Genomic DNA, 26,360 nt, shown 5'->3' with positions numbered 1-26,360 from the left:
TAGGTCCTCCGGGCCGAAGGACCACCCACACATTCATACACAACTTAATTATCATAGTACTACACTAGCATTCACTGTGGTGACAGGGAATACTATTGACGCAGTATACCCAATTAACCACTAGTATAGAACATTTTTTTTGGGTGAGGGACAAATATTATTACTTTTTAATTGTTAACATATGTGCCTAAGAAAATAAGACTTTAATTAGGTGAAATCTTGAGATACTGAGGGTGACCTTGCTCTACAGTCTCATCCCCTTGACCTTTTAAGTTGAAAATTTAATGGGATCATTACCCCATATATAAAAGTAACTAGCGTACCCCGTCACGACTTCGCCACACTATAGATGTAGCTTCACTCGCAATGCTTTTCTAATAGCAAACTTCTTTTTTTATAAATTAAAAATATTTAATCGGCAATATTATTTTTAGATTTTCATTAAATCCTGATAAAACAGTAAATAAAAATTTTTATGAAAAATACTGAAGGAATATACGATAAACAATAAATTGTTGCCCAAAATATAAATAAAGCAAAACAAAAAAAGGAATTTATGAAAATTAACAATATTTGTTAGACTATTCCATTTTATGAATGAATTAAAATAGTTCAATATAAAAGTCCAATAAAGATAAACAAAAAATTTATTATAATCCCAGATCTAGCACGCTCATCGCGGCTTCGCCCGTGCTCTATTACTTACGCTTACTTACGCTTTCCATCACGATCAGACGGTCATGGCTCGCTTCGCTCTCCCTTCCCGTTTGCCTTTCCTTATCCCGTTTCTCTTTCCCTTACTTTCCTTTCCCCCTTCCTCTTTTATTTTTTCACTTTTCCCTTTCCATGACCTTTTCCTCTTCTTTCCTTTTTCGATTTTTCCCTATTTCCCTTTTCAGATTTTTCCCTTTCTCCCTTATTCCCCGGTTTTCGATTCCAGTTGGTTTTCGATGAATTTCGGTATAGGTTCATTTTGCCGCTAAGCAGAAATCATGGTAAAATTCTTTGTTATTCCTAATTTAAAAACAAAGCCTTTTCCGGATACATGTTTATTTAGAACTTTTTTCATTGTTTTAGACTGAGAAATACAGCTATAAAATTTAACGGCATTCTTCTGGAGCACTCACACACTCATTCTGTCGTTCTAATATTTGCGCGCACATCATGTATTAATATTACTTATTTAACAGATTTAATGAATTACTTCATTTCCATGCTTTAACTTCAATGCTTCAATTATTTGCTTTGCATATTCTAATTTTTTAATTCCATTTTAATTTAATTATTTATTTATTTTAAATTAAATTTAATATTATTTTGTTAATTTTCATTAAATTAATTTAATCCCCTTCATCTTCCCCGATTTTCCTTTCCCTCTTCCTCTTTCCTTTTTATTTTTTCTCTTTTCCCTTTTCCATTTCCTTTTCTTCGTTTTCCCCTTTTTTCTTTTTTCCATTTTTCCCTATTTCCCTTTTCAGATTTTTCCCTTTCTCCCTTCTTCCCTGCCCGTAAATCGGTCAAGTAATTTTTTAATCAATAGCGGACACACATATCGGAAACATTGCAATGTAATCGTAAAATATTTAGTATAATCAAAAATTTCGCAAAATCCTTTCTCAGTGCACGCCTACTTAAAGATACGAAGGTACCCTGAAAATCTTAAGCCTCTACCTATAATAGTTTTGGTTGTACGTTGATTATGAGTCAGTGAATCAGTCAGGACATTCTCTTTTATATAAGAGATGAATATAGAGAAATATTTTCAGAAAAACAATAAAAAAAACTTGAATTTTTACAAAGTCGTTTTGATTAAAAAATTATTGTTTTCTATTAATTCTAATTTACATGAAAAAAATACGTAACATTGATATTTCATTCACACTTATTTTCTGTTCATTAACCGAACATAATATTTACATTTTACATTTACATTTTTTTGAATAACGGAACCCTCTAATACCGGAACGAATGATGTTCCCGACCAGTGTCCGATATTAGCAAGTTTTACCGTAAAATCAAGATGGATTTAAATTTATATTCGATTAATTTAATTGAAAAATTAATTGTTAAATTGATTAGCGTGGCCGGGAAACTTATGTATATCATTTCCGGCTTATTTTATTAGTTTGAATTTTTTTATGCAGGTCTTATCGTTGAAATAAAATCATATTATCAAAAATTATAAGTGCCTCAGCACTTATCTATTCAGATAAGTGCTGAGGCTTACAGGACAGGATGTTTTGGAATAAAAGTTTTCTAACGCCTGGAGAGCACTACACGAGTCACTGCAAGTAAGAATGTTTCTATATTTAGGGTTAACGATATTTAGAGCCTTATTTATAGCGAGTAGTTAGCGGCGAACACACTCGTAGTACCGGGTAGGCCAAACATATAAGTTCTTTCATTGACAACAAAAGCACAACCAACGGAATCGTCTTGTTTCGATCCATCAGTTTATATCACCACGTTTGGGTTCGTCTTGGTGAGAATATACCGAAACATTTGCCGGAAAATAGTAGATGGTGTTGATTGTTCATCGCATGTTGTAAGGTCAAATGTAAAATTTACAAGGTTTATTCTCCTCGTAGGATTTGAGCACGGACATGATGGAAAGAACGAGGGAGTGTCAACATTTATATGCTGCAGCAGACGTCGGGGACGGACACCCACAGGCGCAGCATAGCGTGGACGGACACTCACAGGTGCAGCATAGCGTAGACGGACTCTCACAGGTGCAGCATAGCGTAGACGGACACTCACAGGTGCAGCATAGCGTGGACGGTCCTCATACTTCCTTAAATTAGGATTCCTAAGAACTGGGTCAAAAGCCGGGTGATTTGGCTATCCTTTGAGACGGGCAAAATAAGATAACAAAAGATGGTCTCGTCTATCCCAAAGTGATGGCTCGCCACAGTCTACAAGTAAGCTTGCGATAGGGCTTGATCTAAACGCACCTGTGGATTGCCGAAGAAAAGCATGATGTACACCGTCCAGCATTTTAAGCACGGTTTGACGAGCTGAAGAGTAGGCAACACAACCATAATCTAAACGGGAACGAACAAGGGAATAGTAAAAACGTAACATACATGACCGATCGGCTCCCCAATTTGTGTTACTAAGGACCCGCATCATATCTAAAAGTTTGGAACATTTTGTCCTCAATTCCTTTATATGTTTGACCCAAGTACGACGGCTATCAAAAAGGAAACCTAGAAACTTTACGTAAGGAGAGATAGGAATAAGCTCTCTGTTCAGAAAACCCCGCGGAATAGAAGGGTTCCGTAGCCAAGAAAAGACTTACACAATTCGTTTTGTTGGATGAAAATGTGTACCAGTAGTTCTGGACCAAGCCTCAAGGCGAAATATAGTGTTCTGCAGCAGTCGCTCTGCAGTGGGTGTTGAACGGCTCGCAATGTAAATAACAAAATCGTCAACGAATCGAGAACATGAGAGAGGAGCCTGTACACAATTGGTATTGCTGTTTATGGCTACAGAAAAGAAGGTGGTACTTAATACACACCTTGAGGTACTCCATTTTCTGAGACGACACTGTCTGAAAGTGAATCGTCTACATGAACACGAAACGTTGAGTGATTTAATAATCATAAAATCAAGCAAGGATAAAAGCAAGCATATTGCCCTTGACATCTCTTGAGGATGTTAAGAATACCACGTCGCCAGGCCGTGTCGTACGCCTTTTTTATATCAAAGAAGATAGCAACAAGGTGTTGGCGGTTCAGGAAGGCGTTTTGTATGGCTGTTTCCATTGACACTAAATGGTCAATAGAAGATCGTCCTTGTCGAAAACCACACTGTTCCGAAGAAAGAAAGCCATGTTTCTCCAAGTACTATGTAAACCTACGGTTTACCATTCTCTCCATTATTTTGCACAACACGCTTGAAGGAATAGGGCGGTAACTTGAGGGATCGGTTTTGTCTTTACCAGGCTTTAGTACTGGTATAATAAATGCCTCTGACCAGCCGGACGGAAAGACTTGTTCGGAGAATAAACCATTGTAAATATCCAAAAGATGCTGTAGTGCTGAGTTAGGAAGGCGTGAAAGCATACAAAGGCGAACGTTGTCTGGTCTAGGGGAAATGTCACGTGAGTTCTTAGTGCGTGCAACAATTCTTTAAATAAGAATGGAGTGTTCAATTCACCAACCGAATCACCAATGTTTAACGCCAATATTTCTATCTGTGCTTTGTACCTCTGAAAGTCGTTACTATATGATAAAGTGAGAGACACCAAGCGGAAAGATTTTGCTAAAATATTTGCTACAGCCAAAGATGATAAAAGGAGTTCTCCTTCATCGATGAGACCGAGAATAGATTGCCTTGGCGATCTGAAAATTGGATGGATTTTTTTCCACACAGTAGACGTGGAGTACGTGAGATGGTATTTACATATGTCGTCCATGAATTCCTCTTAGCGTTCAAGAAGACCCGACAGCATACCGCTCTAGCTCTGCGGTACAAATTTAGATGTTCACAGTTGTAGGTCTATTATTGAATTTGCGTAGTTCCCGCCGTCGATTCTTAATAGCACATTTGCAATCATCATTCCACCATGGAACAGAAGGACGTTTAGGATTACCCGCTGTTTGTGGGATATATCTACTGGAAGTTCCAAGTATCATGGACGTAAAAGAGGAACATTACTCAAGGATGTTCGCACCGCCGTCATACTGTGATTGGAAGGTTTTATGATATCCATCCCGATCTGGCCTTTCAACAATCCACCTCCGTGGCCTTCTCTAAATCTCGTGGTCCACCGAAACCAATAATAATTGGTTTGTGGTCACTGCCGTGAAAGTCATCACAAACAAACCAATCAAGATGAGGGAGTAAATTCGGTGAGCATATGGAGAGATCGATGTTAGACATAGTACCACATGATAAAGACATGAATGTGTGAGATCCATTATTCAGCAAACAAAGGTCTACGTCTTGTCTCACACTGTGTACTATATTTCCTCGAGTGCAGCAGAAGGTCGAGCCTCAGAAAACATGGTGGGCATTGAAGTCTCCTACTATTAACGATGGAGATGGTATTTGTGTGAGGAGGTTTGAGATATCTAGAGCACTGAACTCAGTGTTCGGTGCGAGATAGAGATTGCAGATATGTAACTTGAAGGGGATATAGTCTATCTTTACTGCAATAGCAGGAACGAGAGTGGTTAGTTGAATCCTTGTAGCCGATACCTCATCCTTTATAGCCACTCCACCACTCCCTCTACCGTTTACTATACAGTCGTATCTCTCACAGAAGTATTCTACGAGTGCTATTGGATCATATCGTAGAAGGTGAGTTTCCTGGAAATACATGATTATCGGATCATGTACGTGCGCCAGTACTCCAATATCTTCAATGTAGGACCGTAGACCTCTAACATTCCACTGAATAATGTTCATAAGGAAAAAATAAAAACAAAAAAAAAATAAGAGAAAAAAAAGAAATAATAACAATAAATATATTTAGGAAACCATATAAAATTTAGTTGTATGTGATTCTGTTTTCTTTTTCGTGTTCTTTAATTTAGATAACTCCGACGCCTTTGGGTCGGGAAGTTCTTCAACCATATCCTCCAGTATATGGGGTGATGGTGGAGGAGACTTATGAAAATGGGATGTCGCTATTGACAGCTTGTTAGTTGGCTTACTGCTAGACGTGGTAGCCTCTGCCCGTACCGGCAGTACTTTGGGAGCAGGAACTTTCGTATGGACCACACTGTTGGATTCATTTACTGCGACGTAGACTTTTTATTCATCTATCAGCTCTGAAATAACGGCTGTAAGCGAAGTAACTTGATCAGAAAGCATCTGAACGAGTTTCTTAAGTTCATTGCAGGATCCGCACTGCGGATTATGAACATTTGAAGGAGTTTGCTTTGACGCAGCGGTGGCGAAAGATACATCTGTTTTTACGTGGTTCCGTGAGTTAACTATCTTCCTATATTCCCTGCGTGCAGCTGGGAAAGATAGTTTCTGCTCAGTACAGATCTTGAGAATTGCCTTTTCTTCCTTAAAGGTTGGGCAATATCGGGACCGGGCCGTATGTGAACCACTGCAGTTCGCACAGTTTACACTTTCCTCGCAGTTAGTGTCATTGTGACCTTCGTTAACAAATCGAGCACAGATCTCCGTTCTCGAGCAAGTTGCTGTAGTGTGACCGTACCTTTGGCATCTGAAACACCGCCGTGGGTTGGGTATGAGTGGGCGTACCCGGACGGAGAGGTAATCCACTTTAATTTTCTCTAGTGGAATAGGAAGACTGAATGTCAGTATAAGAGACGGTGTCGGTTCTACTGTTCCGTTCTGCCGTTTCATTATTCGTTTAGCTTTATATGTAAGTGAAACTTGGGCGATCAGAGTACCTGAGAAGAAAAGATTAGAAGCTTTTAAAAATCAGATGGGTGGATAAAGTGACAAACGAAGAGGTGTTGCGGCAAATTGATGAAGAAAGAAGCACATTTGGAAAAATAAAATTAAAAGAAGAGACAGACGTATAGACTGCACATTAAGGCATCCTGCAATAGTCGCTTTAATATTGGAGGGGCAACCCAAAAAACCAAATGAAAATTTGGATGTTCGTACGTACATGTGTGTGTTCAGTATTGCCATATAAATCCCCTTATATCTCCAGAACTACTGAACCGATTTTGATCAAACTTGGTCAGATCTCATATAAAAGAGAATGTTCTAACTGATTCACTGACTCATAATCAACGTACAACCAAAACTATTATAGGTAGAGGCTTAAGATTTTCAGGGTACCTTCGTATCTTTAAGTAGGCGTGCACTGAGGAAGGATTTTGCGAAATTTTTATTTTAAGGGGTTCAAATCGATAAAAAACTAAATTTCGTGTTAACAGCGCTATTTGTTGGACGCAAAAATAACATTCGCTATACTAAATATTTTACGATTACATTACAATGTTTCCGATATGTGTGTCCGCTATTGATTAAAAAATTACTTGACCGATTTACGGGCAGGGAAGAAGGGAGAAAGGGAAAAATCTGAAAAGGGAAATAGGGAAAAATGGAAAAAAGAAAAAAGGGGAAAACGAAGAAAAGGAAATGGAAAAGGGAAAAGAGAAAAAATAAAAAGGAAAGAGGAAGAGGGAAAGGGAAATCGGGGAAGATGAAGGGGATTAAATTAATTTAATGAAAATTAACAAAATAAAATTAAATTTAATTTAAAATAAATAAATAATTAAATTAAAATGGAATTAAAAAATTAGAATATGCAAAGCAAATAATTGAAGCATTGAAGTTAAAGCATGGAAATGAAGTAATTCATTAAATCTGTTAAATAAGTAATATTAATACATGATGTGCGCGCAAATATTAGAACGACAGAATGAGTGTGTGAGTGCTCCAGAAGAATGCCGTTAAATTTTATAGCTGTATTTCTCAGTCTAAAAAAATGAAAAAAGTTCTAAATAAACATGCATCCGGAAAAGGCTTTGTTTTTAAATTAGGAATAACAAAGAATTTTACCATGATTTCTGCTTAGCGGCAAAATGAGCCTATACCGAAATTCATCGAAAACCAACTGGAATCGAAAACCGGGGAATAAGGGAGAAAGGGATAAATCTGAAAAGGGAAACAGGGAAAAATCGAAAAAGGAAAGAAGAGGAAAAGGTCATGGAAAGGGAAAAGTGAAAAAATAAAAGAGGAAGGGGGAAAGGAAAGTAAGGGAAAGAGAAACGGGATAAGGAAAGGCAAACGGGAGAAAACGGGAAGGGAGAGCGAAGCGAGCCATGACCGTCTGATCGTGATGGAAAGCGTAAGTAAGCGTAAGTAATAGAGCACGGGCGAAGCCGCGATGAGCGTGCTAGATCTGGGATTATAATAAATTTTTTGTTTATCTTTATTGGACTTTTATATTGAACTATTTTAATTCATTCATAAAATGGAATAGTCTAACAAATATTGTTAATTTTCATAAATTCCTTTTTTTGTTTTGCTTTATTTTACTTTTTATTTAACTTTTGGACAACAATTCTTCGTTTATCGTATATTCCTTCAGTATTTTTCATAAAAATTTTTATTTACTGTTTTATCAGGTTTTAATGAAATTCTAAATATAATATTGCTGATTAAATATTTTTAATTTATACAAAAATAAATTTGTTATTAAAAAAGCATTGCGGGTGAAGCTACATCTATATTTTGAGCGTCGTCGCGACGGGATACGCTAGTACTTTAATAAGAAAAAAGCTGAAACAGAGTTGTAGGACTTTCTTGTCACGCGGCGTTTTTCTGATGCACAGCTTGCACACATATGTACACAACTTAATTAAAAATATTTATAATTTTATATAAATATAATATATTTTGTTTATTTATATCAATGATTCTCACTAAAGAGCGCGCGCATACCGTATTTCATTCGTGCGGGTGTGGCGGTATGCGACTGTTTAAATACTTTTTAACATTTTAAATATTATTTATTTATTAATTTTATCGCTCAGCTATGACGTCATAACATAGTAGACGACTACAACAGCTGTAAATCTACTACACTAGCGTTCCTTGTGGCAAGAGGAGTACTAATGAGCAATGTACCCAGTTAACCACTAGTTTATTTAGACATTTTTTCGGGTGGAAGTTCGATTTTTCAAATAAATATTTTTGCAAATATTATCGTTTTTAATTGTTAACACTTGTGCCTAGGAAAAATAAGACCTTAATTAGTCGAAATCTCGAGATACTGAGGGTGACCTTGCTCTACAACTTCACCCGCTTGACATTTTTGTTGTAAATTTAAAGGCATCAATGTCCTATATATACAAGTAATCTGATTAAGGTTAAAGTCGGTCCAGTATTTCAAGATATAACAGGATTCAAAGCGCGACATCAAACATGCACATGTACATAAGAACATCCAGAAAATTTCCATCCGGTTTTTAGGGTTCCTTAGGTAGTAAATGTCAAGATCTGGAAAAAATCGCATATGTCCAAAATGGATAGATTGTAATACTTTCCCTTCTAAAGCTCTGCTATAGCACTAGACGGAAAAGTAAATTTACTGTACACCTGTAATCGACCAATAAAATTCAGAATAACTTACTGTTATATATTGAAATAGAATAAAAAACAATGTACGCTACAAAAATGTTAATCAAAGAAGATACTGTATATAAGGATATTGATCAAAACTCATATACAAAAAATGATATAAAAATCAAAATTAAAAAACCAAATACGGATAAGTTCAATTTACTTATACGTAGATAGTTTAACTGTTTATTTTAGTTTTAACAGTGGGGGCTCACGTATAGGTACTGTGGGACTGCAGCATCCCCTATTTCCACTTGATATTATCGATAATATTTAATATAATGAGTCCTTTATCTTTAATTAGTTCTTTATACTTATAAAATATACTATAATCCTTAAGCTTAATGTCATTAGGCATCTCCCAGTTTATGAAAAAGATACAAAAATCTTTGTATGCAACTGTGCGCTTCACAGTTCCACCGGCGTGGTGTTTGGTTGTTGTGCGCATGCGCACATCGGAAGCTGCACGCGACGGCTGAGAGAGCACTGTCGCTCCCGCAGTTCCGACCCTGGTGTGTTTGAGGAAGGTATTTTTTTTTACTCCGCGTGTGTATGGAACGTTCCTTGTTCGTCCCCTTTTCTAGTTTTGTCGGTGGAAGAAATATGAAATCGGTTTAGTTGTTTTTTTCAGTAGTGATCAGAAGATGGCGGAAAGCAAGGGCTCTTTTACTGCCAAATCTATCCAAAAATACGCTGGATGAGTGAAAAAGAAGGTAATTAGTAAGAACTATTTATGTATTTGTTTCTGTGTACAAAGAAATTTAAATTAAGCACCGTTGGACTATAGTGTTTTTAAGCGGACATTTTATTAAGTTATTATCTAATAATACTAAAAAGTATTAGATGTATTGGCATTTTATTATTTATTCGGTTAAACCGAATACCATATTCTTGAATGTGATAATGTGTAGAATTAGATTATTATCCGGTTTCCAGTTATTCTATTTGATTGATTTTTTTCGGTTCACACTAAATATAAAATAAGAAAAGTTAATTTATCCTGCTGTCCGTTTTTCAGACCCAGTGGGAAGGCTCGTAGCAAAAATTAGAGAGGGTGCTGCTCAAGAAAATGTTTTTCTGGGCATTTTCAGGTCATGATTAAAGTTTTCTGTAAGGTAAAAGAACCGAAAATAAATGAATCAAATAGAATAGCTGGAAGCAGGATACTGGGTAATGGCTACCGACATTTAAGCTTAAGGATTATATACGAGGGTAAGTCAATTATTATCCGCAATATAGTTAGAAATTTTATTGCAATACAAATAGGAAACGTGCATGTACATCATTTTTCAACATAGTCCCCTTGCATTTAAACGCACTTGGTCCATCGTTGCACAAGCTTCCTGATGCCCTCATAAAAGAAGGTTTTCGGTTGAGTTGCGAGCCAGGAATTCAACGCTTCTTTTACTGTTTCGTCCGAGGTAAATTGACGGCCCCTTAATGCCTCTTTGAGTGACCAAACAAGCGGTAGTTAGAAGGGGCAAGATCAGGACTATACGGAGGATGAACCGGTACTTCAAAGTCGAGTTTATGGAGCGTTTCAGCAGTGCAGGCTGCAGTATGTGGACGGGCATTGTCGTGCAACAACAGAACACCTTTTGACAGCAGTCCTCGGCGTTTGCTTCGAATTGCAGGCTTCAGCTTGGCGGTAAGCATCTCACTGTAACACGCACTGTTTATTGTCGTCCCCCTTTCCTCATAATGTTCCAGTACTGGGCCTTGTGAGTCCCAAAAAACCGTAAGCATCAGCTTACGGTTTTTTGACGGTTGGGTCTTAAACGTTTTTTGCAGGGCGATTTTGGATGTTTCCATTCCATACTCTGCCGTTTATTCTTCCGCTCGTAACGATGAATCCATTTTTCGTCACCGGTGATGATTCTGTCTAAGAAGAAGTCCCGTTCGTTACCATAGCGATCCAAATGTTTTTGGCAGATGTCCAAACGCGTTTGTTCTTGCGACTGTGTGAGTTGTTTTGGGACCTGTCTTGCACAGACTTTATGAAACCCAAGTCTGTTGTGGGTGATTTCGTAGGCAGAACCGTGACTAATTTGCAGACGATGTGCCACTTCATCGATAGTTACTCGTCTGTCTAAGTAAACCATGTCACTTGCACGCTCAATGTTTTCCTCATTTGTGGCGGTAAACGGTCGTCCGGCTCCTTCGTCGTGCGTAACACTTGTGCGACCGTTTTTGAATTTTTCAATCCATTCGTAGACACTCCGTTGCGGCAACACACTGTTTCCGTACTGTACCGAAAGTCTTCGATGAATTTCCGTCCCTGATACACCTTCCGACCACAAAAAACGGAACACTGAACGTTGGTCTTCTTTGGTGCAAACAGAAAGCGGAGCAGCCATGGTTAACGGCAGGGCAGCGATAATGGAACTAACCTAGCAGCATCAAGCCTATAGATATAATAATTAAACTACGCATGCGCCGTCTGCGCAACACGGCAGTACTACCAACATAAACAAAAATATAACTAAATTGCGGATAATAATTGACTTACCCTCGTAGATGGGTTGCGTTTTATCTGGGGCACCTGTTCTATTCAAATAAAGCGTTGATTTAACTGGAATTGTATTTTTATCTATCGTTGTTTTTATTGGGTTTACAGTTCGTAAAGCACAAATAATTCTTAATTTAGGCCTGAATTAAACTAATTATAAAATTAACATCTGAAAAAATTGATGAAAACACATAAATCAGTCAAGCTTGAGTTATGATGTATTGACGTTCATTTAGGGCCGTCATACGAAAAGGTTTATCAGTATTTGTTTATCGGACTTTGAATCGCCTATAGTATAAAGGTTTCGGCTTTTAAATGCGGGAAAAAAAAGGTTATATTGATATAGTGCGCGATCATCATTATACGAGATCAGTATAACCTATCAAACATAACCTAAGTTCGCTAACCTCTTCTGATTAACGTTAAAAATAAAAATTATATATAATATACGTATAGGTGATTCTATTTTTATATACGCAAACAATTGTATCTCAGTAGGGGCTCCGTATAACCGAAAAGTACCGATATTTTTTTTGTCCACCCCGTAAATCCAAATCACTGTTTCAGATCTTTTTTCGTTAATCAATTTTAACAATATCTTGTGGAGTTAGCAACACCAGGTATCACACACACCACCTTATTGCCTATCATACAAAAGTATATTCTTTCCGGTACAATAATTGGAAGACATATAATTTTTTGCGACACGAAGGGTACCAACACTTAGCGATGAACCACAAATATAATTTCATACATACAGACACGGGAGTTCATACACACAATCGAGCGTGCGTGGCCAGACGAGCGTTCAAACGTTCCTCGGTAGAAAATTGGAAGCATCACTTGCACGGGCATCTCGCAGAGTTTTTTTTTTTCAAAAGAAAATATAGGGACTACAAGACCCGAGTACATCATTTATGGTCCAGTATTGTTTCACTGTATCCTGACTATATGATGGAGTTGCCAAAAACAGCTGATAACAACTCCATTACAGATTCTGTGGAAGAATAATGAAGTAATTTCATTCTTCCGACTTTTGAAACTTATAATTTAATTAATTAACCCCTTGTCTCCCGCTGGTCACTATATTAACCACCGGTAATCAATTTTACAAATTCAAATTTCTCACGAACCATTTAGCATAGAAAAAAGACTTTTATATGGATTTAATCACAACGCTTTGAGTTATGAGAAAATGCAATAACCATAACAGCCGTCTATAGTGTAGATATTTCACAAGGGATCAAACACACAGTACTTTTTTTCACTGACGTCATTGTTTAAGTCGTAGTATTTTGGTATTTTTTTTGTTTATTTTATTCTTATATACATTAGCGGTTTGTTATCTTTTATATAATTGCTATGCAAACGCAAATTCAACTGAATAACGAGTGAACGTGACTTTTATGAAAGGAAGCAATAATTTAAAATGTTTTTTTTAAACCATACTTTTTCTTTATTCAAAATATTTTTATACATGTATCAAAAGCAAAACATTTATATTTATCAAAGTTAGATTTTATATTGGTTCAATGACACAAACATACGCACGTATACTCCTTTACCTTTACCGAAATCTCAATTTTTTTTTGAGTTACAATTTTCTGAAATGTAGAGTTTTTTTTAATCTATATAATCAGTTTTATCGGATATAAATACATTTTACGTCAAATTAACCAAAAAAGTCTATAGTTAATGTAAATATAAAAAAAAACAAAGGTCACTGATCATTAAAAAAAAAAAAAATCAAAAACTAAAAAAAATTGTAATTTTATATACCATATTTATGCGCGCGCAACATAATAAAATATTAACAAAAATTAATTTTTGTTGAACAATATAAATTAATAACACATTGTTAACATACTCCAATTTTTTCAGATTTTTTGGATGAATAACGGTTCAGTAATAGCGAGATAAACAAACGTTTACCGAAATCTAGATTCGTGCGCGAAATAAAGCAGGAGGTTAAGGGTTAAATAACATATTTTTCAATATACTTCAGTTTGAAAAAGATTAAGGTTGAGGATGTTCAGGTTCACAATTACCAGTTAAATTTCAAACCATTTAATATCACTACTTCACATGTTCACTTATTTAAAGCTATGTTCGTGAGATTAATTCAATCAGGAAGTTATAGAAAAATGATTTAAAATTTAATTAAAATAACAAATATTGACGAAAAAGGAAAGTGTGGGTGGGATTTCATTATAAAATACTATGGTGGACCATATCTAGTTGTACCGATTGTCATTAGAAAGCATTATTAAAAGAGAATTGCCAAGTCGCATGGACCATTTGTTATTCCCAGTTGATTCATAATTACGTTTGTTACTCGATCTATTATAAACTGAATATATTTTATTTGAGATATAATAGAAATAAAAAACATTAATAAAGTTAATTGTCTTACCTTCTATCTATTTCACGGCTGAAGGAAAAATATATTGCCACTTAAAATATAAAACTGGCTGATAAAAACATACGATTTAAACTAACCAATTACATTAAGTGGCTTCGCAGCATTTTAAAGTGATTATATAACAATAATTCTTTTATAATCATAATAGATATTTTTTTAAATTTACATTTATTTTGTTTGTTATTTTGTAGATTAATTTTTTTATACATAGAATTCTTCCATTATTTTTAAATAAGTCTGTAATTTCAATATAATACCTCTCTTTTTTCCTGTTTACCCTCCCGAACTACCATCAGGATTACTTCAGAGAATGATACGTATGAATGTAAATGAAATGTAATCTTATACAATCTCAGGTCGATCATTTGTGTGATGTGTGGTTAATTGAAACCCAACCACCAAAGAAGAAGATGAATGGATGAATAAAGAAGACGCGCAACGTGAGTTGTTAATAGAATGGCAGACAAGGTGGGTCACCTATGGACCCGGCGTTTAATATGTGAGATATGTGGATCGGAAAGGCATTTTGTGAGTTGAATTATTAGCTCGCCCTATTCGTAACCAGTCACGCCTCATTCCAAACCTACCTGTTCGGATGACACAAGGTAGATAATCCGGAGTACCAATATTGTGGTCAGAGAGACACAGCTGAATATCTATTTTTTCCAGTGCGTTAGATGGGACTTAGAAATGCCGAGCGAGACTCCATGAAGGGACCGGGTAGTAGTAGGAGTTTGTCCCCGGCTCCAGAATGTAGTTACGTTCCCCTTGTTAGGTGACCTAATTTGGTTAACTTATTTCAATGTAGGTATGAACTAAATAACTCGTTGGGTTGGTCTAGTGGTGAACGCATCTTCCCAAATCAGCTGATTTGGAAGTCGAGAGTTCCAGCGTTCAAGTCCTAGTAAAGTCAGTTATTTTTACACGGATTTGAATACTAGACGTGGATGCCGGTGTTCTTTGGTGGTTGGGTTTCAATTAACCACAAACCTCAGGAATGGTCGAATTGAGACTGTACAAGACACTACACTTCATTTACCCTCATACATATCATCCTCTGAAGTATTATCTGAACGGTAATTACTGGAGGCTAAACAGGAAAAAGAAAGAAAGGTCTGAATTATATGTTGGGTAAAACATAATTTTGATTGGTATGAGTGTAGCACTGATTTAGCTTACAACTCGTTCATTTTCTGAGGTACAGTGGCCGGTTTGAAGCCATGTTTCTAGCACTTTCTGACTGTTTTTTTGTGGGGTTGAGTCAAAGAAGACGTTTACAGGATTGGTCCAAGAACTCTTGATGAATTGAATCCGTGATGTTTTCATTACAACATCCAACGATTTCTTAAGAAAAGCTGTGATAATGTGCCAAAACGTTTAATTGACTGGGAGTCATAATCTGCTTGTTGTTTGTTGAAAGAAAGAAGTATATATATTTATGGTTACTTCTTTAAATAAATATTCATTATTATAATAATTTGTATGACAGGGAGCGTTGTTGAGGGTCAGGAATGTGAGGCGTTTGGTTATGCAACAAGTAAGCTAAATATACGTGTCATCGCAGCGTATCGTACGATCAGCGCCGAGGCGGCATCGGTTGTAGCTGAGATGCCGTCTATAGACTTACAAGCAAAAATAAAAAAACTTTAATTATGGCCAGACGGAACAGAAAGGAAGCAACTGACGGTCTCTACATGGCTTGGCGTACCAGATGGTAGGATTCGGACAAAGGAAGGTGGAACTATAGCCTCATCATCGACGTCAGGAACTGGGTGGAACGAAAATATGATAACACAGGCTACGAATTCACCCAGTTCCTGTCTGGACATGGATGTTTCCGGGACTATCTGTACAGGATGGACAGATACCATACAAGTCGCTGTCATGATTGCGGATAGATACAGCAAAGCATGTAATGTTCTTTTGTCCTAGATGGCGCGACTTTAACCCACCGTGTTGGTCTAGTGGTTAACTCGGCTTCCCAAATCAGCTGATTTGGAAGTCGAGAATTACAGCGTTCAAGTCCTAGTAAAGCCAGATATTTTTACATGGATTTGAATACTAGATCGTGGATACCGGTGTTCTTTGGTGGTTGGGTTTCAATTAATCACACATCTCAGGAATGGTCGAACTGAGAATGTACAAGACTACACTTCATTTAAACTCATACATATCATCCTCTGAAGAATTATCTAAACGGTAATTACCGGAGGCTAAACAGGAAAAAGAAAGAAAGATGGTGCGACTTAAGTAATGTTCGAGAATCAGAGTATGTAGGGGGCCAACAATATAATCGAGGTGATGCTCAACAATAGCGACAAATGGGAATGGGTCTCGACTACGATCACATCAATGATAGGAAAGGCAACAACAGGCTGAAGAGATGCGGATCGATAGATATATGGAGTACGATGACGAGTGATCAAAGGGGGCTAGCTTCTGAGAGTGGGCGGCGGGGGCTCCTCGGAGTTGTCGATCGCCCCCTGGGGACGCCTTCTGGTCATACAGATTCGGATAGTAGAGTGTCTGGGTGATCATGCAGTGGCTGTATATACCATATGGCTTAGATCCGCCCCTGTATGATACGAGGAGAGGTTTTTTAACGGGTGCGAGCCCCGCACTGATGTTATTGCGGGCCTGACGACCATGGCAGAGCTTTTTCCTCCCCTACGGAAATAAAAAAAAAAAAATTATAAAAACGAGGAAATTTATAAATAAGAAAGAAGGAAAAGGATATATAAAAATAAAGAATCGTTTTATTAATTTATTTTTGTTTTTCCAGTAATTTAATTTCTTTCAATGTATATAAATACTTAATTTATAGTGGGATATTAGCGTAGAAATCCAATTTTAAATATATACAAAAATCAGTTTATGTACTCTGTATATTAAACTAAATATTTGTGATTTTTACAAACAATTTTTTTTAATTTTTTACGTTACAGAAATGGAATGAAAATATAAGTACGTAACAGTATAATTCATTGATATCTTGAAAAATAACCTAACTTCTCAAATTCTTCCATTCGTTTTTTAGCTATTTCAAAATATTTTTCATTTTCAAAATAACCACTCACTGTCCCATCATGGCCCATATTATTGAATTCTTCTAAAGACATTTCTTGCATTTTTACTATTTCTAATTTATTTGGATCGGCTAAGAAAAACGGTAAATAACCAACTGAAATATTGATAGCGTAAATAGCACGATCATCTAAAACTTTTAATAATTCCTTTTTACTCAATCTTTTTTCACTACCATATATTTCAAGATATTTATTTAATTGATCTATATACAAATTCAATAATTCATCAAATCTTTCACTTCTAACTTCTTCTTTTACACTTCCATAAAAAAAGTATATTAAATCACATGTAGGAGATGCATATCGAGATACTTGTAAATCGATAAGTTTAATATGAACCGGTTTATTATCGCTATATTTAAACATCATATTTGTAGTCCAAAAATCACCATGATTTAATACATTAAATTCATCTTTTTTTTGTTTAAATAACTCAGTTATAGTATCAAATGAAATATCAGCAATTTTCCTTAAAGGTTTAACATATTTTTGCAAATCAGGACGTTTTTCATATTCATCAGCAGCTTTATCGACAAGACTTTTAGTCATACCGCCGAAACAATCTTTCATATCATTACAAAACATCATTTCATCTCCTACTTTCTTTATAAATTCCGGTTCGGTTTCGTATAATTTAATCGATGCGGCGTGAAAAATAGCTAAATTAGATAAAGCTAATACACATTCATCGTAACCTAACTGTTCCACTCTGCTTACCATCTCGTAATTCTTAACTTTCAAATCTTCTAATATTACAACATCTTCTTCGGTCGAATGATACAATTTTGGTACCATATCCGGCCATTTATCACCGAACATCGATTTATATTTTGGTATTAATATATTATAAAGAAGATTTTCTTTTTTATAAAGTCCTTTATCCATTAAAAATTTATGCCAGCCGCTTTTAGTAGGAACTTTTATAATTAAAGAAATCTTTTTTATTTCTTTTTCGTCTTTTAATTTATAATCTCCTTTTACTCCATATATCAAACAAGTTTCGTTGTTACCTCTAGGAATCGGTGTATTAACGACCATGTTTTCAAATGATAATATATTTTTTGTATCTTCATCGCGTTCCAATGCTGTTTTTATGAAACCTTCAGTTAACCAGCTAGGTGCTTGTACAGTCATTTCTTATTTTCTGCAACAAATTAAAATTACAAAACTGAAATATAATTTTTATAATTTTACACATATTTTAATAATGAAAGAGGTTGGAAAAATTTAATTAAAAAATAAATATGAGAAATAAAAAATAAAGGAGGCTAAGAGGAATTATAAATTATTAAGAAATTCAGATAAATATTCTCTTAAAAGTTGTTCAATAAACATTTAGATAAATTTCGTAAGAAAGCTTCCATTTTCCTGTTTACCCTCCGGTAATTACAGTTCAGATAATACTTCAGAAGATGAATGTGGATGATATGTATGAGTGTAAATGAAGTGTAGTCTTGTACATTTTCAGTTCGACCATTCCTGAATGTGTGATTAATTGAAACCCAACCACCAAAGAACACCGGTATCCACGATCTAGTATTCAAATCCGTGTAAAAATAAATGGCTTTACTAGGACTTGAACGCTGGAACTCTGGACTTCCAAATCAGCAGATTTGGGAAGACGCGTTCACCACTAGACCAACCCGGTGAGTTTCGTAAGGAAGCTACGTATTGTAATGGGAACCATGATTCGACTCCCGGAAAATTTCGACATATATTCGCGTTTCACATTCTGCAGACCATAATACACATATTTAGTCAGTTCAAAAGTTTATATATACATTTATAATTTGTGGACACGATTTGTGGCCGTAATTTTGCGCCAATCGCTTTCAAATTATATAAAATATAACGACATAAAATCTCGGTAGAGTTTAAAAATGGGTAAAATCGGACCATTGAGGTGGTCGCGGTTTCGAAAAAACAAAATATCGTTATAACTTTCTTATTAAGTAAAATATCGAATTTTTTTAAAGTTCCTACTGTTTTTTGGGTAAGGTCCTAAAACGTATCTAAGTAAAGTTTTCTGATATCACCAACAATAGCCCAGCAGGTAGAAAAAATGTGGTTCGAAGACAAAAAAAAATCATACCTCCCTTAATTGGCACAGTATCGAATCGGTTTGAAGTGGTCGTTAGTCCTCTAAACGTTACCTAAAAATTTTGTCTAAAATAATTTTTGATATGACCAACCCCCTTTTTGGATTTTTGGTTATCCCTTGTAATACATAATACATAATTTTGATTGGTATGAGTGTAGCACTGATTTAGCTTACAACTCGTTCGTTTTCTGAGGTATTTACAGTCACGAATGGTGTTGTCAAATTTAGACTAGGTCCGGGGTCCGCGGTCTCGGTTAGTTAGTTTGAGGGAATCGTGTTAGGTTGGATGTAAAGATATCCGTTTGAGGCCTACGTGAAGGAAAAATTTGTACTTTACTGATACAAATGTCTTCCGACGCATTTACACCGCTGGCATCCCGACCGAGGCCTAGTTGATGACTGTGAGGTGTAATCAGTTAGAGAATCTAAAGACGACCTCCGGTAAATGTGCACAACAGCCGAACATTATGCCGCTGGAACTGTGAAGCGCACAGTTCTATACAAAGAGTTTTGTGTCTTTTTCATAAACTGGGGGATGTCTTCGGACATTAAGCTTAAGGATTATATATTATACAAGTATAAAGAAAGAATTAAAGAAAAAAGGTAACATTATATTAAATGTTACCGAGAATATTAAGTGGAAATAGGGAGTGCTGCAGTTCCACAGTGCCTATATGCCAGCAGCCACTAACAAAAACAGTTGAGAAACAAGATTCTATCTGATTATTATCAGAAATCCGTATTATCCTGTCCCTTTGACCTTAATTAAATATTCATATTTAGAAATTATCGTGCCAAATTTCATCCATATTTATCTACCCAACTTACATCCATCCTTCCCGAATTTTTCAATTCTAAAACTGTGTTTTTGATTATAAGTTGATCAAAAAACATTCAGATGTGGGTATGCAAAAACCCCCACAAGAACATTTTGACCTGATTAGTATACTTTACCTTACTGTTAGTTAGTGTAGCTTATACTACACTATAGTAAGTTAGTATAGATACACTACAATACACAAGGAAAAGTAAACAGTACAAAAAAATATACTTGGATCTCTCCGGCATTTACGTACAGAATACCTTAAGAAGTGTTTGTTCACAATTATACAACTGTTTTATGCCTGGCTACTCGACAGACTCGATTACCAATCCATTATTGGTCCAATACAAATGAACCCTTTTCCTAGATTATTTAATATTCTTTCCCCGGCCTACAGTCCCTGGTTTCTTTTCACGAGCAGAGATTTGCGTTGTATAAAGTCTTTTTCAGTGCTATTTTTGAGCTGGTGGTCGAGTGTGTACTTTCCCCAATTTCACAATCTTGCTGTCTCAAAACTGTTACAACGGTTTTTTTGCCCTTATTGTTAAAACAATTCATACACCTTTTCGTGGGGATTCGGAGATTTTGGCGCAGGATTTGTTGGAGCACCCGCCTCATCGCAGCGAAAAGAGTGGCAACGAATCCTGGTCGCAAGTCCCTGTTACGAGCAAAGGGGTCTTTACCCTTCGTCCTGCTCGCGCTCTTTTAGAGCGGGGGCCGTAATCTCAAACTGTGTGTTGATCTTTGATTTCACATATTTGATCCAGTACTGGTCTCCAGTAGCAGTAGTGATCCAGTAGTCTTTACCTAAGTAAAGATTTTTGATATCACCAACCATTGGCCGAGGGGATGAAAAACAATGGTTTCGAAAAAAAAATCATACGTTCCTTAATAGGCATAGCATCGAATCGGTTTAAAGTGGTCGTTAGTCCCGTAAACATTACCTAAAACTTTGTCTTGAAACAATTTTTGATATGATCAACCCTTACGGCAAGGGATGACCAAAATGTTGCTGGAATTATAAGAAAATCTACATCCGCCTACCGGCATGCCGAAAGGTATTTTTTCTTTTTCTTATAAGAAATTATTTGTAGCCTTGAACATTTCCAGATGAAGAATTAAAAGACTGGTAAGCATTTGATAATGAAATTATTGTAAAAGCAGGACAAAATTTCTGAATGCAAATTATAATACAACTTTTCAAAAAAAAAAATATTAAAAATTTATGGAAAATAAAAATGTTGATATAGATAAAATATAGAACGAATATTCAGAATTAAAATTTATAATGCTAGAGAAGACTAAACTAGGATTGTTAAAGACTTTAAGCGATACATTAACCTTTGTTCAAACTATCTTTGAATTATCTAAATTTTCCTATCTATATAATATTATGGGAACTTTTCAAGCATCCAGCGCAGTCTGCGAACATGGATTTTCTGTAATAAATTCTATAAAAACGATATACTGAAACAGACTCGAAAATGAACACTTGATTGATCTCATCAGAATTAAATGAAGTTGAGAAAAAATAGATTTCTATGAAAGACAGAAGACAAAAAATTTAAAAAGTTAAGAAAAATGTTAATCTAAAATAAAAAAAGTTACCTAATTGTTTTCGTTTAAATATGAATACATATATGAATATATTTCATAATTTATTCATATGTATATATAACAATAAAAAATTTTGCATCAATTGATTTTTGAAAATTTTTTGGCCAAAATTGATTTTTGTGCGCACAGATCTGAAAAAAATTAAACGGAACATTTTTCTAAGCGCTGTATTATTACAGAGGTAGCAACCACCTCTTTTTAGCAGCTAATTCTAGTCATAAAGTATTGATTATACAAGACATAATTTACAGATCATAGAACCCCGACCTAAGTACCACAATAAAAAAAATCCCTTTCGGCACGTCGAAAGCCTGAGGTAGATTTCACCGTTAAGTATAGGATAAAAAAGATTTCCACCTTAAAGCTAAGAAAAACTTCAAATTTACTCAATACGACAATGATTGCATGTGAAAAAAGTTTCCCATGTTTAACATACGACAAGCACCATCTTCTTGCAATTCTAGTAATATTTTGTTCATCCCTTATTACGACAAGGGATAACCAAAAATCAAAAAAGGGGGTTGGTCATTTCAAAAATTATTTTAGACAAAATTTTTAGGTAACGTTTAGAGGACTAACGATCACTTTAAACCGATTCGATACTGTGCCAATTAAGGGAGGTATGATTTTTTTTTGTCTTCGAACCCCATTTTTTCTACCTCCTGGGGTATTGTTGGTGATATCAGAAAACTTTACTTAGATACGTTTTAGGACCTTACCCAAAGAATAGTATGAACTTTAAACCAATTCGACATTTTACTTAATAAGAAAGTTGTAGCGATATTTTATTTTTTCGAAAAAGCCCCTCATTTCCACTCGGACTGGGTCCGATTTTGCCCATTAACGAATTTGACCGAGATTTTGGGTCGTTATATTTTATGTATCAATTTGAATGTGATTGGCGCAAATTACGGCAGTTACCGTGTTTTATATATATATATATATGTGTGTGTGTGTGTGTGTGTGTGTGTATACATAAATTTATGAGGTGACAGTGGTTTTGGAGTCTGGAGGATGTGAAACTCGAAGATATATTGACATTTTCTGGAAGTCGAATCGTGATACCCAGTACAGTAATAAGTAGCTTTCTTATGAAATCTACGTAAAAAGTGCGGCACAAGTAAATCGCTCGTAGACTTGTATTCACTTTTCAATGAGACACTGAAAACAAAATACAGGTAGCGTATAGCTGTGATTTATTACCCCCCTAAAAATAAGTTAACTAGGTGTTAATTTTTTTTCTTATTAATATCATATGAAATAAATTAAAGAAATCACAAACGATAATGAAAAATGATCGTTTCTTGTCATATAATCGAAAAGATCCGTCTTTTTTAAAATTTTGCGCAAGATTGAAAATTGTAAATTATTAAACTTTTCCTATAATTTTTACTTTCCCATCTAGATATTGTTATAGTAGAACTATAGCTCTAGAAGGGAAAGTATTGTAATCGGTCTAATTTGGGAATATGGGGTTTTCAACGGACCTTGACTTTTTGACACCTGAGGAATCCAAAAAACCGGATTGAAATTTTCCAGATGTTAACATTCGTATGTAAGTGTGTGTGTGTGTGTGTGTGTGTGTGTGAGCGCGCGTGTATGTGTGTATGTTCAGTGTTGGCTTCTATATCACCTTATATTTTCGTAACTACTGGATCAATTTTGACCAAACTTAATCGATTACTTCTATATATGGGGTATTGACGCCATTAAATTTTCAACTTTAAAGATCAAGGAGGTGAGGCTGTACAGCAAAGTTACCTGTACAGCAAGGTCATCATCTCAAGATTTCGCCTAATTAAGAACTTGTTTTGGTTAGGCACATTTATTTAACAATTAAAAAATATTTGCAAAATAACATTTTTGCAAAATCGCGCATCCATCCCCAAAAAATGCTATAAATAAACTAGCGGCTAAGTGGGTATATAGTATCCCCTGTCACCACAAGAAGCGCTAGTGTAGAACTGACGTACAGATCTACAAAAAATATTATCTACATAAATACAAATCTAGCAATAGCGAACCATTGCCGGGTCTGATAGTATTAAAATAAAATTATAAATATTTTAAATAAAGTAGTGTGTGTAAGCCGTACAACAGAAAAAATCCGCGTGATGGAAAATTCCTACAACTGGGTTGTAAGTTTTTTTTTAACATTCACCAAGTAGACAAAATATATATTTAAAAGTTAATATTTTCTAATTTTTTTAAATATTTGTCTAAAAAATTCATACTTATGATCTATTAACTTATGATCTGTTAAATAACGATTTAAAAGTCCATTTTTTATATCTTCAAAATTCCTTTTCTTGGGAGTCCCAAAAGATAATATTTTACTTCAAACAGGAGTATACATAATGATAATAAATATTTAATAATGATGACAAGTTAACTGTCTTATGAAGGTGGTGCAAAATAAAGGCAACATATTACCGTTTCAACAAAAGTCAAGTCTGATCGAGATTTAAAACAAAACCTTCTGGTTGAAAAGCACTCGTAGAGAGGTAGATCAATAAAAGCGAAAACTATTAAAAATATTACCCGAGATTTTTTTTTTTTATAATTATGAAGGGAAGGAAATAATTAATCATTTAACTCATCGAAAAAGATATACAACTAAATATTTCAAAACCGTAACATATCTAGTAAAAACTGAATTTTTAATTAAGTAGTCAAATGATTAATTACTTTTTAAATACTTTAATGAACTTAATTTTATAATTATTTTACGAATCTAATCAGAAGGTAAAAAATTAGGTCAACTTTTACGTGTTAAAATATGGGTAAAGTATTAGTGTCAAGAACCGCTATGGAATGTGAGGGGAAGTCTGCCAACAATGTTGGTGGGGTGAGGTAATGATGGTAGTATAAAAACCTTGCTCTTGAACAGGTTTACTTACATTCCCCTCCAGCAAGTTTTTTTTTTTCGTACGACCTTACAACATAGTGCTAGTAGTAGTAGTAATAGTAGTAATGGTAGAATTGTCATGAATCATAAGTACAGTCAAAACAAAAGCAATATTCTATTACGAATATTATTATACCAAAAGAGCAAGTTAAAGCTTATAAGTCAGTTCGAAAACTCTATATTTCAAATAACCCCCAAGTAAAAAAAAACTGCAACTAGACAAATTTTGAGAACCTGGAGACAAATCTGGAGAACGCGTTCTCAAAATTTCTGGAGTACGCAAAGTGGTACTTAGAGTTACACCAAAGAAGTAGTATAAATAATTTGATTTTTGATTACACACACACACACACACACACACACACAAACATATATATATATATATATATATATATATAGTACTATATTAAATGGGGTACAAGTTATAATTATTTTCTTCTTAGAGGTTCTCGATTAAAAAGCTTTGGAAATCACTGTGATAGCGAATCGTTTGATAGGCGACACGTTGTTCCGTCTTGTTGGAAGAAGCCGTAACTTTTTTCACAATCTGTTTTCAGTTTTTCACAAACTGAGCGTTGAATTCTTCGAAAATTATACGGAATACTTTTGTAATGACAGTCCGGTCACAAAATATTAGCTAGCTATAAGATTAACAGAAACAGCACAACGTTCATTCATTTTCTTTTTAATGAAGTTTTTTTTTTTTTTTTTTTTTTTTTTTTTATTTAAGGGCGAAAAACGGTTGAGCGTTATCATCGCCCGGAAAATAAATTAAATAAATAAATAGATAAATAAATAAAAATAATTTAAGGTTTTTAGATAAAATTAAAACTTAAAACTACTATCACAGAAACAAAATCCGGAATGGGTGTAAAAGGCCCATTCTCGGATAACAAAAACACTAATATGTAACTTAAAACTCTGTTAAAAACTATCACATTAAAAATAAATAAAACTTAAAACTATGTTAAAAAATATCACATTAAAAATAAATAAAACTTAAAACTAAAAAAGGAGATAAAACTTAAAACTAATATCACAAAAATCTTATAACTAATATCACAGACGAATTTAAAAAACAAACAAAAAAAAAACAAAAAAAAATCCGATAGGGAGTGTAAAAGGCTCCCTACTCGGATAACAAAAACAATACATAGGACAATACATACAATTACGAAAGAACACATACTTATTAAATTTTTTGCATTAACCCTATACTATGTAAAAATATAAACATCCGGTTTAAAACCTCCTTATCGTCACGCAAGATACCACGGATGTTACTAGGTAATTTAAATTTACGACGCAATGCCGCATAACATATGCAGTCCACGAGTATGTGGCGCACAGTCACGCGGCAGTTGCATCTTGCGCATAGAGGTGGTTGTCCTCTTGTAAACAGGTACTCGTGTGTGACTCTCGTGTGTCCTATCCGCAATCGACAGAGAACTACTTCCTCACGCCGGGGTTTTCTGTATGAGGAGTTCCATGGTAACACAGAATCTTTAATCTGACGGAGTTTATTATCAACAGTAGCTGTCCAATCACCTTGCCACCTTGTTCTTAATAATTGTTTTACATAGTTAATGAAATCAGAAGTAGCAACTCGGGTGGTGAAAGGAGGCTGGTTACATGCTTCTTTGGCAGCGGAATCTGCATGTTCATTACCTGGAATCCCTACGTGGCTAGGGACCCAGCAAAAACTTAATTCTGTGTTGCGATTATTCAACTCAGCGATTGCGTTGTAAATTTCAATGACGATAGGATGTTTGGAATAAAAGTTCTTTAAGGCTTGGAGAGCACTACACGAGTCACTGCAAATAAG

At 35.1% G+C, this 26,360-nt stretch overlaps 1 protein-coding gene across 1 annotated transcript in view; it reads right to left on the bottom strand.

Annotated features, from left to right (window-relative positions):
- Nucleotides 1–16,758: 16,758 nt before the first annotated feature.
- Nucleotides 16,759–26,360, bottom strand: part of LOC142322325 (uncharacterized) — a 30,871-nt gene continuing 21,269 nt past the window's right edge. The window contains exon 2 of the mRNA XM_075361274.1: nt 16,759–18,230. Coding sequence (XP_075217389.1) covers nt 16,982–18,220 — 1,239 coding nt within the window. The 5' untranslated portion in view covers nt 18,221–18,230 and the 3' untranslated portion in view covers nt 16,759–16,981. The remainder of the gene's footprint in view (nt 18,231–26,360) is intronic.

The sequence above is a fragment of the Lycorma delicatula genome, chromosome 1 (assembly GCF_047948215.1).
Source record: "Lycorma delicatula isolate Av1 chromosome 1, ASM4794821v1, whole genome shotgun sequence".
Classification (NCBI taxonomy): Eukaryota; Metazoa; Arthropoda; class Insecta; order Hemiptera; family Fulgoridae; genus Lycorma; species Lycorma delicatula.
The sequence above is the reverse complement of the archived record's forward strand: the minus strand, read 5'-3'. Positions and strand labels throughout refer to the sequence as shown.